General features: G+C 49.6%; 1 protein-coding gene across 1 annotated transcript in view; it reads right to left on the reverse strand.

Annotated features, from left to right (window-relative positions):
• CACNA1A (calcium voltage-gated channel subunit alpha1 A) overlaps positions 1 to 18,253 on the reverse strand; it is a 421,027-nt gene that overhangs the window by 80,947 nt on the left and 321,827 nt on the right. Inside the window, exons 21-24 of the mRNA XM_032265882.1 lie at positions 17,287 to 18,096; positions 3,300 to 3,763; positions 713 to 851; positions 589 to 625 (exon numbers count right to left, since the gene is read on the reverse strand). Of these exons, the coding sequence (XP_032121773.1) occupies positions 589 to 625; positions 713 to 851; positions 3,300 to 3,763; positions 17,287 to 18,096 (1,450 nt within the window). The remainder of the gene's footprint in view (positions 1 to 588; positions 626 to 712; positions 852 to 3,299; positions 3,764 to 17,286; positions 18,097 to 18,253) is intronic.

The following is an 18,253-nucleotide window of genomic DNA, read 5'->3' on the forward strand; positions in this document are numbered from 1 at the left end:
TTTTAAAGACGGGGTTTCACCATGTTGGTCAGGCTGGTCTTGAACTCCCGACTTTAGGTGATCCACCTGCCTTAGCCTCCAAAGTGCTTGGATTACAGGCGTGAGTCACTGCACCCAGCCTAATTCAGCCATTTCTAAGTGGGAGGGGTGTCTCTTTTATTTTTATTTTTTTGAGATGGAGTCTTGCTCTGTTGCCAGGCTGGAGTGCAGTGGTGTGATCTCAGCTCACTGCAACCTCTGCCTCCCAGGTTCAAGCAATTCTCCTGCCTCAGCATCCCAAGTAGCTGGGATTACAGCTATATGCTACGACACCCAGCTAATTTTTGTATTTTTAGTAGAGATGAGGTTTTACTCAAACTCCCAACCTCATGATCCGCCCGCCTCGGCCTCCCAAAGTGCTGGGATTGCAGGTGTGAGCCACTGCGCCCGGCTCGGGGAGGGTGCCTCTTACATCACATACAACATAAATTTGGGAATTTATGACAATGATTTTCTAGTGGATGGCAGGAAGTGGGTCTCTTCCAACAAAGTCAATATATTGTGACAAATCATTGTACGTGACTTAAGGAAGGAGCATCCGTTTCCAACTTGTTCAGAGGTCCCCTTGGACTCATGGTGGTCAACGCTCACTCACTGCCCTCTCTCTGGCCTGACTTCCACCACCCTGGTGGGAGCCCCAGGCCCCGCTGCCCTTGCTGGGGGCCATACTCACGGGTTGGTTGTGGACAGGATGAACATGGAGCTATAGGGAGGCATCGGCTTAGGGCCGTCTTCCCCACGGTCGTCGTCCTCCTCCTCCTTCTTCTCTTCCTCTTTTTTTGACGGTGGGTCTGGGTTGGCGTTTTTGTTCACTGTTGGGACAAGAACCGACACAGGGCGCCCTCCACAATTTCCCACAAGTCTCTGGGAACTCCATGTACTCCCAGGGCAGGCAAGAAGTAGCTGACATTTATAAAGTGCCTGCTGTATACCAGGCATCTCATGACATCACTAAACCCTTGCATGGCCCTGAGGTTGATATATTCGGATCCCCCATTCACAGATGAGGAAATGGAGGCACAGAGAAGTAAAGTGACTTGTCTAAGGTCACACAGCGGGAAGTGGCAGAGCTGGCATTTGGAACCCAGGCGGCCTGGCCCCTGAGAGCCTGCTCTCTACCACTCCATAGCCTTGAGTGCATGAGGCCCTTGTGGGATCTTAACACAGACCTGCCCCATCCTTCTTGGACCTTCACATTCTCACTTGGAGGCAGGTAGGGAGAGTGCCAAGAGACCCACTGAACAGATGGAAATACTGACACCTCCCATAAACCGCAGGGCTTGCCCCCATTAGCACCTCTCTCTTGATTTGGCGGGGAGGAGCCACCAGCATCTGGAGCTTCCATTCTGCAGCCCAGCCTGCTTATGTGCCCACGGGCAAGCTGAGCCTCTCTGAGCCTCAGTTCCTACATCTATAAAATGGGCACAGTGACGAGATCTTAGGAACTTAGGTCTCAGGACCATGGAAAGCCTTTATCCAGCAAACCCATGAAAATTTCTCACACAGAACTGATACTACAGGAACTTAAGACATAAACCACTCAGCAGTTCACCTTTTCTTTTATTTTTGAGATGGAGTCTCACTTTGTTGCTTAGGCTGGAGTGCAATGGCGAGATCTCAGCTCACTGCAACCTCCGTCTCCCGGAGCGATTCTCCTGCATCATCAGCTTCCTGTGTCCCTGGGATTGCAGGCAGGCACCACCATGCCTGGCTAATTTTTGTATTTTTTTTAGTAGAGATGGGGTTTCACCATGTTGGTCAGGCTGGTCTTGAACTCCTGACCTCAAGTGATCCTCCTGCCTTGGTCTCCCAAAGTGCTGGGATGCCAGGGGTGAGCCACCACGCCTGGCCAGCAGTTCATCTTTAAATTCCTCAGTGCTTCTCTGATCCTGATCTTACAGGACCACGAACTGCCAGTGCCTCGGGAGTGTAGGTCTGTGCCGTTCACAGGGTCGTTACTGCCTCCAGGTGGCTACCGCGCCCTTGAAATGTGGCGAGTCCAATTTAGGATGTGTTGAAAATGCAAAAAGCACACAGCAGAGGCCGGGTGAGGGGCTCACACCTGTAATCTCAGCACTTGGGGAGGTTGGAGCGGGTAGATCACTGGGGCCAGAAGTTTGAGACCAGCCTAGGCATCACGGTGAAACTCGGTCTCTACTGAAAATACAAAAAATGAACCAGGCCTGGTGACGTGCACCTGCAATCCCAGCTGCTTGGGAGGCTAAGGCCTGAGAGTTGCTTGAACCTGGGAGGCAGAGGTTGCAGTGAGCCAAGATCACACCACTGCACTCCAGCCTGGGCGACAGAGCCAGACTGTGTCTCTAAAAAAACCCAAAAACCAAAAACCAAACAAATAAAAAACACACCAGATGTTGAAGACTGAGTATAAGAGAATGTAAAATATCTTGTTAATAATTTAAAAAATATTCATTATAGGCTGAAATAACATTTTGGATAAATAACATTTTGGGCTAAATGTAATGAACCATTAAAGTTCATTTTACCTGTTTCTTTTATGTTTTTTCCTTCCTTCCTTCCTTCCTTCTTTCCCTCCCTCCTTCCCTCTTTTGTTTTTTTTGGACAGGATCTCCCTCTGTTGCCCGGGCTAGAGCGCCAGCACAATCCTAGCCCACTGCTGCCTCGAACTCCTGAGCTCAAGTGATCTTCCCACCTCTGCCTTCTAGTAGACAGGACTACAGGCGCACACCACTACGCCCGACCAATTTTTAAAATTTTTTTGTAGAGGTGGGATCTCTCTATGTTGTCCAGGCTGGGCTTAAGCAATCCTCCTACCTTGGCCTCCCGAAGTGCTGGGATGACAGGCGTGAGCCAGCACACCTGGCCCTTTTTCAATTTGGTGACAGGAAAGTTTAAACGGATGTATGCATGTGGCCTCTGTTACGTTTCTTTTGGACAGTGCTGGGCCGACAGAATCAATCATCTGACCCCCCTAAAGCTTCCATCAAAGAACCCCATTGTTTCTCAAATGGGGCGGCCTCCTGGCTCCCCGAAGGGAAGGGAGGACATAGGAGATATCGCTAACCCAATCCAACACGTCTCCATGCCCGGCACAGCGCACAGGAGACCTCACCGAACCCTCCACAGCCCTCTGGGGTAGGAAACTACACCTACGCCCATTTTCCAGGGGAGGAAACGAGAAGGGAGAGATGGGGTCACAGTCCAGGGTCACTCAGCAGAGCCTCTGGCTGCAGGGGCACCGGGTCCCTTGCCCGGCGACGTGTGAGGGCGGAGGGTCTCACCTTGCACAACGGTGTGGTTGAGGGGGGGTGGGCAGGCCGGAGGGATATCCACGGTGGTGTGGTCGGGTTTCCTGGCAGTCTTAGCTGAATTGGTTTGGGTGCCGCTGGGGTTGGTGACGATAAGGCTGTTCTCGGGGGTTTTGGGGGGGCCGGGATTGGATGGGTTCCCCGGGTTGTTGGGCGTCCGGCGACTGGTGGCGTTCTGGGGGTTGGTGGCCATGGCAGGGCCGGCCGGCATGGGGCCGGGGTCAGTGCTGTTTCCCATCTTGGCTGGGCTCTGGGGCAGGCCGGAGTGGCCGAGGCTGTCGTGGGGGCCGGCCGACTCCGCCGTGGCCAGCTTGTTGTTCTTCATGTTGTCAATGTCCTCTGCCAGGGGTGGGTCTTGGCGGCCCAGGTCCTGCTGGATCGGCCGTGTGGTTGACAGGTTGGGGCCACACACAGGGACCCCAGAACCCTGGTTCTCTCTGAGGAAGGCAAGTGAATGAAAAAGAACCAACACCTGAGTTAGGAGAAAGGGCAACAGTTCGGGATCCTAGCTGAGATTCCATCTTTCAGGAGTACCACTTGGGCTGGGCGCAGTGGCTAGAGCCTGTAATCCCAGCACTTTGAGAAGCCGAGGCAGGAGGGCCGCTTAAGGCCAGGAGTTCAAGACCTGCCTGGGCAACATCGGGAGACCTCGTTTCTACAAAAAAAAAAAAATGCATAAATTTACAGGCGTGGTGGTGTGTGCCTGTAGTCCAAGCTACTTGGGAGGCTGAGGCAGGAGGACTGCCTGAGCCCAGGAAGTTGAGGCCACAGTGAGCCATGATCGTCTCACTGCACTCCAGCCTGGGTGACACAGTGAGACTCTGTCACACAAAAAAAAAAAAAAAGAAAAGGGTACAATTTGGTCATGGAGAAGTTGTGTCCCAGATCCCTCGAGCACCCGGAATTGAGAGGGGCCTGTTCAATTCTTGCTAAGAGATCAAGACCTTCACTTGTCTGTGGACAGTTTTCCACAAATCCCCAGCATCTTATTTCTTTTTCTTTCTTTTTTTCTGAGATGGAGCCTCGCTCTGTTGTGCAGTGGTGCAATCTTGGCTCACTGCAACCTCTGCCTCCTGGGTTCAAGCCATCCTCCTGCCTCAGCCTCCCGAGTAGCTGGGATTACAGGCACCTGCCCCACACCTGTGGTTAAAAGCATTAAGCCACACACCCAGCCTGTTTTTAACTTTCTTATTCGTAGCTGAGTTTTCACTGCCTAGTGCAGGGCCTCTCACACAGTCGATGCTGGGCAACTTATTGTCAAATGATAAGCAAATACCTCCATTTTCTTTTCTTTTTTCTCTGAGACAGTCTCACTCTGTTCGCAGGTTGGAGTGCAGTGGCAGGATCTCAGCTCAATGTAACCTCTGCCTCCCGTGTTCGAGTGATTCTCACGCCTCAGCCTCCCGAATGGCTGGGATTACAGGTGTGGACCACCACGTCCGGCTAGTTTTTCTATTTTCAATAGAGGCGGGGTTTTGCCATGTTGCCTGGGCTGATCTTGAACTCCTGGCCTCAAGTGACTCACTTACCTCAGCCTCCCAAAGTGCCAGAATTATAGGCATTAGCCACCATGCCTGGCCGGAATGCCCCCATTATCCAGATGAGGATACTGAGGCCCCAGGAGAGATCCCACAGCCTCAGACCTCCCATCAACCCCTGCCTCTCCAAGCCATGGACACCTGGACCCTGCCGCCTGCCATCTGCACATGGACGGAGACTCACTCTGCAGCCCATCTGATGCCTTCTGGACTACTGACCCCTGGAAAACACAGCCCTGGCTTCACACAGTCTACCTGAAAATAACAGATAGATAGACAGACAGACAGATACATACATACATACATAGACAGACAGACAGATAGATACATACATACACAGACAGATACATACATATATAGACAGATACATATATAGACAGATACATACATACATACATAGACAGATACATACAGATACATACATATATAGATACATACATGCATAGACAGACAGATACATATACAGATACATACATACATACATAGATACATACATACATACATAGACAGATACATACATACATACATAGACAGATACATACACAGACAGATACATACATATATAGCCAGACAGATACATACATACATACATAGACAGATACATACATACACAGACAGATACATACATATATAGACAGACAGACAGATACATACATACATACATAGACAGACATAGATACATACATATATACATAGACGGACAGACAGATAGACAGATACATACATACATACATACATAGATAGGTAGACAGATAGGTATAGACACAGACAGACAGACAGATAGGCTGGCTTTCCCTAGAGGGCTTTCCACTGGCTCAACTACCAGCATCATGTTCCTCATTTTATTTTTGCATTTTAACTTGCAAAAACCCGTGGTGTTTTTAGTATGCAGAAGAGACAAGCTAATTTATTTTCAGACCAAAGTAGGTAAGTGGGATGCTTCTATGAATACTTCCCGGAAGGAGCAGCCGGGGCAGCTCCACTGTTTCTCTGAGACCACACAGGGGAAACGGGCAGGTCCAAGCACCTTTCTGCCCTTCTCAGTTTCATGAGTGGGTCATAGAGTGACGTTTGAAAAGACAGGCTGACCTGGGTTCGAATCTCGGCAATGTTTTTTTTTTTTTTGAGATAGGGTCTCACTCTGTCACCCAGGTTGTGGTGTGATCTCAGCTCACTGCAATCTCCATCTCCCAGGCTCAGGCAATCCTCCCACCACCATGCATGGCTAGCTTTTTAATTTTTCTTTTTCTTTTTACTTTTTTGAGATGCAGTTTTACTCTTGTTGCCCAGGCTGGAGTGCAATGGCACAATCTTGGCTCACTGCAACCTCCGCCTCCCGGCTTCAAGCGATTCTCCTGCCTCAGCCTCCCGAGTAGCTGGGACTACAGGCAGGCGCCACCATGCCTGGCTATTTTTGTATTTTCAGTACAGACGGAGTTTCTCTATGTTGGTCAGGCTGGTCTTGAACTCCCGACCTCAGATGATCCACCTGCCTCGGCCTCCCAAAGTGCTGGGATTACAGGCATGAGCCACCTTGCCCGGCCTAATTTTTCTTTTTGTAGAGATGAGGTCTCACTATATCCCAGGCTGGTGTCAAGCTCCTGGGCTTAAGTGATCCTCTTGCCTCAGCCTCCCAAAACGCTGGGATGACAGGCATGAGTCCCTACCCCTGGCGAAGCTTCGGCAACGTCACTAGCCGGGCGGCCCTGTGTGGTTTGCTTAACCTCTCTGAGCCTACGTTCCCTCATTTAAAAACTTGGGATAGCAGGAGTAGAATCTTGTGCATATCTTGGAGACTGAAGCGATGATCTTAGAGCTTCTTTGCCACATAATCTCCAGTGAGTTACTTAGCCCCAGTTCCTGACCCGTAACATGGGGGTGGTGACCTCATTGAGTCTGGCTCTGAGAACTAAGTATGTTAATGAGCTGAGAGTCACTGAGGATTCTTCTCAGGCCTTGAAACCTAATGGGATTTGTCATGCTGGATTTAGCACTTGCTGAGGACTGGTGACCTCTTTACCCCCTGTCATTTCTGCCTTTGGCAATGGGAACATCTACGCTACGCCTGTCCCGCTGTTATATTTTGGAAACATACAAATATCACTTGTTTTGTAACATATATATATAAAATTTAAAACTATTTAATAGTTTTTTATTTTTTTTTTTTTCTGAGACAATCTCACTCTGTTGCCCAGGTTGGAGTGCAATGGCAGGATCTCGGCTCACTGCAACCCCCACCTCCCGGGTTCAAGTGATTCTCATGCCTTAGCCTCCTAAAATGCTGGGATTATAGGCATGAGTTTAATAAACAAATATTTATTAAATATTTATTTATAAATGTGTATATTTATGTATTTTTATTTATAAATGTGTATATTTATAAATATTTATTTATTTATAAATAAAAATATATTTATCTATTTATAAATAAAAATATGTTTATCTTATGTATCTTGAGTCTCACTGTCACCCAGGCTGAAGTATAATACACTATCTTGGTGATCTCGGCTCACTGCAACCTCTGCCTCCCAGGTTCAAGTGATTCTCCTTCCTCAGCCTCCAGAGTAGCTGGAACTACAGGCATGTGCCACCACACCAGCTAATTTCTTTTTTTATATTTTAAGTAGAGACGGGATTTCGCCACGTTGGCCAGGCTAAAATCCTGACCTCAAGGGATCTGCTGGCCTTGGCCTCCCAAAGTGCTGGGATTACAGGCCTGGCCTAAATGAGGTAAATTCTAAATTAACATTTCCCTAACATCTTAGACAATCCACAAAGAAATTCCGAATTCTAACCTGCTTGTGATGCTTTTTTGCTTTTTTTTGAGATGGAGTGTCACTCTGTCACCCAGGCTAGAGTGCAGTGGCACGATCTCGGCTCACTGCAACCTCCGCTTCCCAGGTTCAAGTGAATTTCGTCTCTGCCTCCCGTGTAGCTGGAACTAGACGCGTACCGCCATGCTCGGCTGATTTTCATATTTTTAGTAGAGACGGGGTTTCACCATGTCGGCCAGGCTGGTCTCGAACTCCTGACCTCATGATCTGCCTGCCTCAGCCTCCCAGAGTGCTGGGATGGATTATAGGTGTGAGCCACCGCGCCCGGCCATGATGCTTTTTGAGATGTGTATCACATGAAAACCTGGCTGAGAGTATTTTCTCATCATCTGTATGGGGTGTGTGTGTGTGTGTGTGTGTGTATGTGTGCGTGTGTAACAATTTTTTTTAAGAGACATGGTCCTGCTCTGTTGCTCAGGCTGAAGTGCAGTGGTGTGATCATGGCTCACTGCAACCTTTAACTCCTGGCCTCAAGCCATCTCAAGTAGCTGGGATTGCGGGTACATGCCACCATGCCTGGTTATTTTTGTTACTTTTTGTAGAGACAGGGACTCACTATGTTGTTCAGGCTGGTGTTGGACTCCTGGGGCTCAAGTGATCCACCTGCCTCGGCCTCCCAAAGTGCTGGGATTACAGGTGTGATTATACCTGTCCCTGTATAGACACGCATATAAGACAGAGAGAGATATCCCTACCAAAAAGCAGGCCCAGTAAAGTTACAATTTCAAAGAGAAACTAAATCCTTTGGCCACCAACTCAAGAGGCCATGGAGAAACTCGTGGGGGCATTTTCTCAGAGGAATGCCCTCTGCCAAGAGTGGATGGAAAAGGATCTGCAAATGTTTGTTTTGTCTTGTTCTTGCTTCCTCACAGAGTTTCTGCTGGCTGTTTGTTGGGAAATTTTAACAAGCTCAGCCTGCAGAGGTCTAATATCAATTTCCAGGAGGTTTCATTTCCAAAGTGTCTCCAAGGAGAACTCAAAAAGGGGAGAGAACTTTGAAGCTGGGTCCCTTTCCCCTTTCCCCTGCGGATCTGGCATCGTCTCTGCCTCGAATAGGTGGCCAGTTGCATAATACCTGCTCTGCATGGTGTTCTTGTGCCAGCTAATCACTTTGGCATCCTTCTGCGGAGGGTGGCGGACACCTTGCCTGGGGCACACTCAGTCCCTGAGATCAGATTATTCGGGGGTGATAATAACAGCAACCCCTGTTTATTGCTCACCTCCTCGTGTCCCCACCCCACTGTCTTAAGGACTTCACGTATTAACTCATTTCATCCCTGCAACCACCACCATCTGAGATGGGTGTAGCGATCAGCCCCGTGTTACAGAGGAGGAGACAGAAGTTCAGAGAGGAAAAGTCATTTCCCCAGTGTCACCCAGCTGGAAAACAGCTGAGCTGGGCTTTCTGGTTTTAGACGCTTTAACGGGGTGGCTTTGTACAGCGGCTCACGCCTGTAATCCTAGCGCTTCGGGAGGCTGATGAAGGAAAATCGCTTGAGCCCAGGAGTTTGAGATCAGTCTGGGCAACACAGTGAGGCTCCAACTCTAAAAAAAAAAAAAGGAGAGAGAAAGAAACAAAGCTAGGCATGGTTGCATGAGTCTGCAGTTCCAGGTACTTGGGAGGCAGAGGTGGGAAGACAATGTGAGTTCAGGAGTTTGAGGCCACAGTGAGCTGTGATTGTGCCACTGTACTCCAGCCTTGGTAACAGAGCAAGACTGTTTCTAAATGCAAGCAAACGACAACAAACGAGGGCCCATGGGGGGGCATAGAATTAGAGTGCTTAAGAATTAAGCACCCCTGCCCCCCATGCAGGCTAAACTGTGGAACTGAAAAGTCCAGCACTGCCAGGAGCAGTGGCTCACGCCTGTAATCCCAGCACTTTGGGAGGTTGAGGCGGGTGTATCATGAGGTCAGGAGTTCAAGATCAGCCTGGCCAAGATGGTGAAACCCCGTCTCTAGAAAAAATACAAAAATTGGCCGGGTGTGATGGAGGGCACCTACAATCCTAGCTACCTTGAGAGACTGAGGCAGGAGAACTGCTTGAACCCAGGAGGTGGAGGTTGCAGTGAGCAAAGATTGCACTGCTGCACTGCAGTCTGGGTGACAGAGCGACACTCCGTCTCAAAAAAAAAAAAGTCCAGCATCTCTCTTCCTGTGCCTTTTGGGGAGAGTGGGTTGTCATGGTGATGGATGCAGGTGGCATTAGGATGCAAACAGTAGAGATAAAAATTCTAGGGTGGAGCAGTTCGGTCTTGGCAAAAGTTCCCTTTGCACCCAGACAGGCCTGGGAGGGAGAGGCAGAAGCTCTGTCCTCCATAGATTTTTGCTGAGAGTCTGGGAAAGTTCCACCCTCATTCTGTCCACCCTGCAGGGCCACTGGGCTTGGCCGCCTGGTATGGGGGATCTGGGGCCAGCAGCCATCGAATTATATGAAATAGAAGGTGCATCAGTCTACTTTTCACTGGAGTGAGCCATGGAAGGAGAGATGAAGGTAGGAATGAGGAAAAGACAAACTGAGCAAAAAGGAAAAAAAATATGATCGGCCTGGCAAGGTAGCTCACTCCTGTAATCCCAGCACCCTGGGAGGCTGAGGTGGGAGGATCACTTGAACCTAGGAGTTGGAGAGCAGCCTTGGCAACGTGGCAAAACCCTGTCTCTACAAAAAATACAAAAGATGAGCCAGGCATGGTTGTGCACGCCTGTATTCCCAGCTTCTCAGGAGGCTGAGGTGGGAGAACTGCCTGAGCCCAAGAAGTTGAGGCTGCAGTGAGCCGTGACTGCACCACTGTACTACAGCCTGGGTGACAAAGCGAGACCGTGTCTCAAAAAAAAATAATTATCAGTATGCTGGAGAATGAAAAACGCAGACCTCTGAAGGCTGCTGGCTTTGTCACAGCAGAGAACTAAAATGTCTTTTTATTATTTTATATTCTCAAATAAAGTTTTATCTTTGCCATTTTTTTTAAAACAGATGAATGACTGATCTTGGATTTTCCTTTCTCTTAAGGGGCATGAATCTTGATGACGTTTTATTTCCAAAGATCCTTAGAACCTCTCTATCAGCCAAATGAACAATGCCCCTCCCGGCCAGGGTGTTTGACGTGTCTATTAATGGGGTTAGCAGCCGGGGGCGGTGGCTCACGCCTGTAATCCCAGCACTTCGGGAGGCCGAGGCAGGTGAATCATGAGGTCAAGAGATCAAGACCCTTCTGGTCACCATGGTGAAACCCTGTCTCAGCTAAAAATACAAAAATTAGTTGGGCGTGGGTGGCGCACGCCTGTAATCACAGCTACTCCGGACGCTGAGGCAGGAGAATCGCTTGAACCTGGGAGGTGGAGGTTTTAGTGACCCAAGATGGCGCTACTGCACTCCAGCCAGCGACACAGCGAGACTGTCTCAAAAGACAACTACGAGAACAAAATGGAATTAGCAGTGCTCTTCTGTTCAGAATAGGGGTCTGGCCAGCTGGGGCTTTGAGGGTGAAAGTGGGGAGATATTTTCTTCCTCTGAAGAAGAGAGGGAGCAGGAATCATCTGTGGGATTTGGGCAAGCGGGGTCCTTATCGTTTTTTACGTTTATTGATGAGAGTATTAGTATTAGCGGACACTTATAAGAGTGCTTACTGCTACTGCTAAAATAGCATTCATTGAGTTTTTGATAATATTCATATTAATAACAGCTAACATGGCCAGGCACTGTATCTCATGCCTGCAAATCCAGCACTTTGGGAAGACGATGTGGGAGAATTTCTTGAGGCTAGGAGTTTGAGACCAGCCAGCCTGGCCAACATAGTGAGACCCCGTAACGCTACAAAAAAAAAAAAAAGCTAACATTTATTAGGAACTACTCAAAGCATTTCACATGTACTCAGTTAAATCTTATATCCAGAGTAGCAGGTAGCTACTATTTTTATGCCCATTTTACAGATGAGGAAATGGAAGCCCAGAGAGGAGCAGGGACATTCTGAAAGTCACACAGCCTGGCAGTGACCGGATAGGAATCTGACTAATTGCCCCAAAGCCCTTGCTTTTCATAACGAGGCTTTGCTGTTCTTGTAATCTCCAGTGTTTACTGTTGCCTTTCAAAAACTTCCCGGCATATTGTTAGGGAGAGACATTCTGTCCTTGCCACTTTGTCTCCTTCAATAATAAGAAGGCTGATCATAATAATATTAGTAATAATTGCAAGCAAGGCATGGTTGTGCACGCCTGTATTCCCAGCTACTCGGGAGGCTGAGGTGGGAGAACAATAGCAAGAGTAATTAATGATCATTGTTCTTTGTTTTAGAGATGACATCTTGCTCATCTCTCAAATGACCAATGCCACTGCAATCCAATCTAGGCAACAGAGCAAGACCCTGTCTCGAAAAAAAAAATCCTAAACAAAGAAACAAAGGCACAGATCATTACAAGCAAGATTTTTCACCTGTGTGAGGCGCATTAGAAAGTCATGAAGAGGAAAGGATAATTCTTCCCCGTGTGAGACTGTCTTGTACATGGTAGGGTACTTAGTATACTGGCCTCCTATTCTCTAAATGCCCAGGCTGGTCTTGAACTCCTGGGCTCAAGCAATCCTCCTGTCTCAGCCTCCTGAGTAGCTGGGATGACAGATGCGTACCACTGTACCTGGTTTTGTTTTTTTTTTTTTTTTTTTTTTTTGAGACAGAGTCTCATTCTGTCACCCAGGCTGGAGTGGAGTGGTGTGATTTCAGCTCACTGCAACCTCCGCCTCCCAGGTTCAAGTGGTTCTCGTGCCTCAGGCTCCTGAGTAGCTGGGATTACAGGCACCCACCACCACACCCAGCTAATTTTTTAGTAGAGATGGGGTTTCGCCATGTTGGCCAGGCTGGTCCTGAACCCCTGACCTCATGTGATCTGCCTGACTTCATGTGATCCTCCCACCTTGGCCTCCCAAAGTGCTGGGATTATAGGCACGAGCCACCACATCCCGCTGTGTCCAGAGCTTTGAAACTCTGCTTTCCCTTTAATTATTATTATTACTATTTGAGACAGAGTCTCACTCTCTTGCCAGGCTGGAGTGCAGTGGCACAATCTTGGCCTCCCAAAGTGCTGGGATTACAGGCGTGAGCCACCACGCCTGGCCTGTACCTGGCACTTCATTGGTCTTTACTATATACGGAGTGCTGTGGTAAACGCTTTATTCCACCCAAACTCCCTTTTTGACCTCTCATTCCCCTGAGTGACTGACAGCTCCAGAGTCTCATTTATGCCCCTTTAATTTCTTTGTCACCTTCTCGTCAATATTCATGTCCTTCAAACTGGCCTCCTTCTGGTCCACCCAGGGCCTTTGCACATGCTGCTGTTAGACTGAAACACTCTATTCCCTTCTCAGGTTGCTCCTCTGGAAACCTGCCCTGAGACCCTGGGAGCAGCTTCTTGGTCCTATTTCTCAGAATGCCTCAGACTGCTTCACTTGTAGTTAACTGACTAAACTCACATCATGCGCTTAGAATATGGTAGGCACTTGGTAAGTACTAACTGAATGAATGAATCACCCATAGAAGAAAGAATGACCTAGAACAATGGTTTTCAGGAGGGTGTTGTAGAACTACGTGGAAACCTAATAACAGAATGACTGGGGGGCACTGCGGGCACTTAGTGAATGGGAGGCAGGTATACTAAATACGCCACCATGTACAGGTCAGTCCCATATGGGAAAGACTTACCTTTTCCTCTTCATGACTTTCTAATGTCCCTCAAACAAGTGAACAGTCTTGCTTGTAATTACCTGTGCTTTTAGTTTCTTTTTCTTTTTTTTTTTTTGGACAAGGTCTTATTCTGTTGCCCAGATTGGAATGCAGTGGCATAATCATAGCTCACTGTAATCTTGGACTCCTAGGCTCAAGCAATCTTCCTGCTTCAACTTTCTAAGTAGCTGGAACTCCAGGCACCTGCCACTACACCTGGCTAATTAAAAAAATATATATATTTTGTAGAGATAGAGGAGAGGTCTCCTTATGTTGCCCAGGTTGGTCTTGAACTCCTGGCCTCAAGCGATTCTCCTTCCTCAGCCTCCCAGTGCACTGGGATTACTGGCGGGAGCCACTGCACCCGATCCTGTGTCTTTAGTTTAAACATAACTCTGTTTTTCATAAGAACACAAAATATTTTTTGCATGTTTTTAGTATACATTGCATTTTCCTGAAATGCAACTATTAAATACATGGAAGAAAGACTAGACTCTTTCATACATGGAACTTGACCAAGAGGTGTTCACCATTGTGGAATATCTTGACACTGCTGATGACTTCCCTCCTGTGGTTTGAATTGTCCACACAACCCAGAGTCGGCCATCATTTGTGCCCGTCAATTCACGGTGATTTTGTGTATGGGTGTACATATCAGAATGACTTCGCCATGTCCCCTAGAGTCTCATTACTCAAGATATGGTCCCTGGACCAGCAGTCTCAGTCTCGCCTGGGGGCTCATTACAAATGCAGAATCTCAGGCTCCACTGAGTCCTTGGCCCTGCCGACTTACGATATGTGTTTTAACAAGATCCCTGGGGATTCACATACACATTCAATTTTGAGAAGTGCTGGCCTGGTTCATACGTCATACAACAGGGCCACTTAAACCATCATGAAAACAAATCAACATTATGCCCCGATGGTAAAACAAACGAGGACCAAGAACAGGTTAGCTTGTAACAGGACAGTATCTACAATGTCTATTTTAATGGGTAAGTTGTTGAATCCCGATGTGCATAATCACTATGGCATCTTCTAGAGAGTATGACAAGATATCACTATGAAAAAGAGGATGCTGGTTCTGAGTGGGTAAGGGGCTGGCCTGGAAGATGCCTCAAAAGCTTTTTCACATTTTTATTTATTTTTAACAGATGAGGTCTCACTATGTTGCACAGGCTGGTCTTGAACTCCTGGGCTCAAGTGATCCTCCCACCTTGGCCTCCCAAAGTGCTGGGATTATAGGCGTGAGCCACCACGTCCTGCTGCATCCAGAGCTTTGAAACTCTGCTCTCCCTTTAATTATTATTATTATTTTTGAGACAGAGTCTCACTCTCTTTCCAGGCTGGAGTGCAGTGGTGCAATCTCAGCTCACAGCAACCTCTGCCTCCTGGGTTCAAGCGATTCTCCTGCCTCAGCTTCCCGAGTAGCTGGGACTACAAGTACGCGCCACCACATCCAGCTAATTTTTGCATTTTTAGTGGAGATGGGGTTTCACCATGTTGGCCAGGATGGTCTCGATCTCTTCACCCCGTGATCCATCTGCCTCAGTCTCCCAAAGTGCTGGGATTACAGGCGTGAGCCAAAGTGCCTGGCCTTTCCTTTTAATTCTTAGTGCCCAGAGTGGCTTTTCGTTTTCTTTCTTTTTTTTCCAAGACAAGGTCTTGCTCTGTCACCCAGGCTGGAGTACAGTGGTGTGATCATAGCTCATCACAGCCTAGAAATCTTGGGCTCTGCCAGGCTCGGTGGCTCATGCCCGTAATCCCAGCACTTTGGGCGGCCAAGGCAGGCAGATCACCTGAGGTCAGGAGTTCGATACCAGCCTGACCAACATGGAGGAAACCCCGTCCCTACTAAAAATAGAAAATTAGCTGGGTGTTGCTGTGGGCTCCTATAATCCCAACTACTTGAGAGGCTGAGAGAGAAGAATTGCTGGAATCCAGGAGGCGGAGGTTGCAGTGAGCCAAGATTGCACCATTGCACTCCAGCCTGGGAGACAGTGCAAGATATCGTCTCAAAAAAAAAAAAAAAAAAAAAAAAATCCTGAGCTCCAGTGACCTTCTTCCCTCAGCCTCCCAAATAGCTGCGACTACAGGCATGCTACCACAACTATCTAATTTTTTATATTTTATAGAGATGGGGTCTGCCTCTGTTGCCCAGACTGGTCTCAAACTCCTGGTGTCAAGTGATCCTCCTAACAGAGTGGCTTTCCAAACTTCTGAGGAATAACATTAGGTAAAGACGGTTGGCTGAAAATGGCCAAAAATGGTCTGAATTTACGGAGCACTTATTATGTGTCAGCTGCTCTTCCAAACCCTTTACATACATTGCCTCATTCAATCCTGGCAATGACCCAATTAGATCCCACTATTTCCATCTTGTGAGGCCCAGAGATACGAAGTCCCTTTCCAAAAGTCACACAGTAAGGACATGGAAGACCTATATAATTCTGGAGGACAGTGGGGTTTCTCTTAGTTTCCCTGAAATGTTCAAGGCCTCTGGTGCCAGGCAGCTTGGGTTCAAGGACACGGGTTAGATGCACGACCTTGAGGAACTCACTCAATCTCTCAGTTTTCCCATCTGTGAAATGGGTCTGTGAGAAGGGGCTCTATCTCAGAGGGTCGCTGAGAAGATTCAATGAGTTGCTTCTGGCTGGGTGCAGTGGCTCATGCCTGTGAGCCAAACACTTTGGGAGGCTAGGGTGAGAGGACTACTTGAGGCCAGGAGTTGGAGGCCAGCCTGAGCAACATAGCAAGACCTCATTTCTACTAAAGATTAAAAAAATGAGGCTCGGTGCAGTGGCTCCCACGTGTAGTGCCAGCACTTTATGAGGCTAAGGTAGGCAGAATGCTTGAGTGCGAGCTCAGGAGTCTGAGGCCGGCCTGGGCAACACAGTGAAACCCTGTCTCTACCAGACACTGTCTACAAAAATCAGCCAGGCATGGTGGCACATGCTTATGGTCCCAGCTGCTTGGGAGACTGAGGTGGTAGGATGGCTTGAGCCCAGGAGGTGGAAGCTGCCATCAGCTAAGACTGTGCCACTGCACTCCAGCCTGGGTAACAAGGCGAGACCCTGAGTCAAACACAAAACAAAACAAAACAAAAATAAAAACAAACAAACAAAAATAGAGCCACCTGGTGTTTTTTTTGTTTGTTTGTTTTGAGACCGAGTCTCGCTCTGCCACCCAGGCTGGAGTGTGGTGGCACGATCTCAGCTCACTGCGACCTCCACCTCCCAGTTTCAAGCAAATCTCCTGCCTCAGCCTTCTGAGTACCTGGGATTACAGGCCGACCACTAATTTTTGTATTTTTAGTAGAGACAGGGTTTCACCATGTTGGCTAGCTGTTCGAGACCACCATGTTGAGGTCCTGACCTCAAGTGATCTGTCCACTTTGGCCTCCCAAAGTGCTGGGATTACAGGCATGAGCCACTGTGCATGGCCAAATACAGTCTTTTTTTTTTTTTTTTTTTTTTTTAAATGGAGTCTCCCTCTTGTCACCCAGGTTGGAGTGCAATGGCACGGTCTCCACTCATTGCAACCTCCACCTCCCTGGGGTCAAGCGATTCTCCTGCCTCAGCCTCCCGAGTAACTGGAATTACAGGCGCCCGCCACCACGGCCGGCCAATTTTTGTATTATTTGTAGAGATGGAGTTCCCCCACGTAGGCCAGGCAGCTCTTGTCCTCCCGACCTCGTGATCCACCCGCCTCGGCCTCCCAAAGTGCTGGGATTACAGACGTGAGCCACCGCGCCCGCACCAAATACGGCATTTTATCGTATATTTTTGTTAAGCAGACACACAGCGCTCGCCACTTTGGCTGCTGTTGTCATTACGATCGCTACTGTCATTCTCCGGATTCGAGGTCGCCTCCACTTACTTCCTCCTCCGATGCCTCCGCTCCTTGTCCTCCCTCCGCGCGTCCCCCTCGTAGGTGGCCGGGGCGCCGTGCCGGTGCCGCCTCCTGCGCTCGCCGCCGTCGGGGCCCTCGCCCTCGCCCTCGCCGCCCCGGGCCGGCCGGCTGCCCTCGCGGTGCCGCGCCCTCCGCTCCGCCCTGTCCTCGGGGCCGTCCTCCCCGGGCCTGCGGTGCGCGCGGTGCCGTCGGGGCTCCCCGTCCGCGCCCGTGCGCGGGGACCCGCTGCGGCTCTCCCTGCTGCCCCCCTGCCGGTGCACGTGCCTCCGGTGCGGGTCCCCGGCCTTGCCCCGCTCGGCCTCGCCCTCCCAGAACCCGGGCTGCTCCGGGCCGCCCTCCCGGGCGTGGTGGTCCGACTCGCGGCCGTAGGGTCCCTCCCGGCTCGGCTCGGCCTCCTGGCTGCCCGCCCAGGGCCTCCGTGCGTCCAGGCCCGCCGAGCCGCTGGGGTCCCGGGCCCGGTCGTGGTAGCGGGCCTGTTTCCTGAGGAAGTCCTCGGCGCGCTGCTGGCCGAGGCGCTGGTCCACCGTGGGCTCGGCCGCCCGGCTCTTGTTGGTGTTGTTGTTGCGGTTCTCCTGCGGGTCCACCACCAGCGGCCGGTCCAAGTGCGTCTTCATGTCCGGCCGCAGGTGCCGGGTGTAGGCGGCCTTCCAGCGCTCGTCCGGGTCCATTTCGTTGTACAGGGCCTCCCGGCTGGCCAGCAGGTTCTGCTTTCGCATCTCACTAGTCCGCTGCTCCCACACGGACTTGGCTGGCTTTTGATTCTTCTGTTGCTCTTTCCTGCAGCGGGGAGGTCACAGGCCTTAGAGCCTTGCCAGGCACTGTAGCTCGGATGGATGACCTGGGCTACCCCGCATCTCAGCCTGACTCCCACTCCTGCTCGCCACCCTCTACTCCCCACTGGATGCTAGAAGGAGCCTGTGAGCATCTGAGTCAG

The sequence above is a fragment of the Sapajus apella genome, unplaced genomic scaffold (assembly GCF_009761245.1).
Source record: "Sapajus apella isolate SASKATOON/1434 unplaced genomic scaffold, GSC_monkey_1.0 scaffold152, whole genome shotgun sequence".
NCBI classification, from domain to species: Eukaryota; Metazoa; Chordata; class Mammalia; order Primates; family Cebidae; genus Sapajus; species Sapajus apella.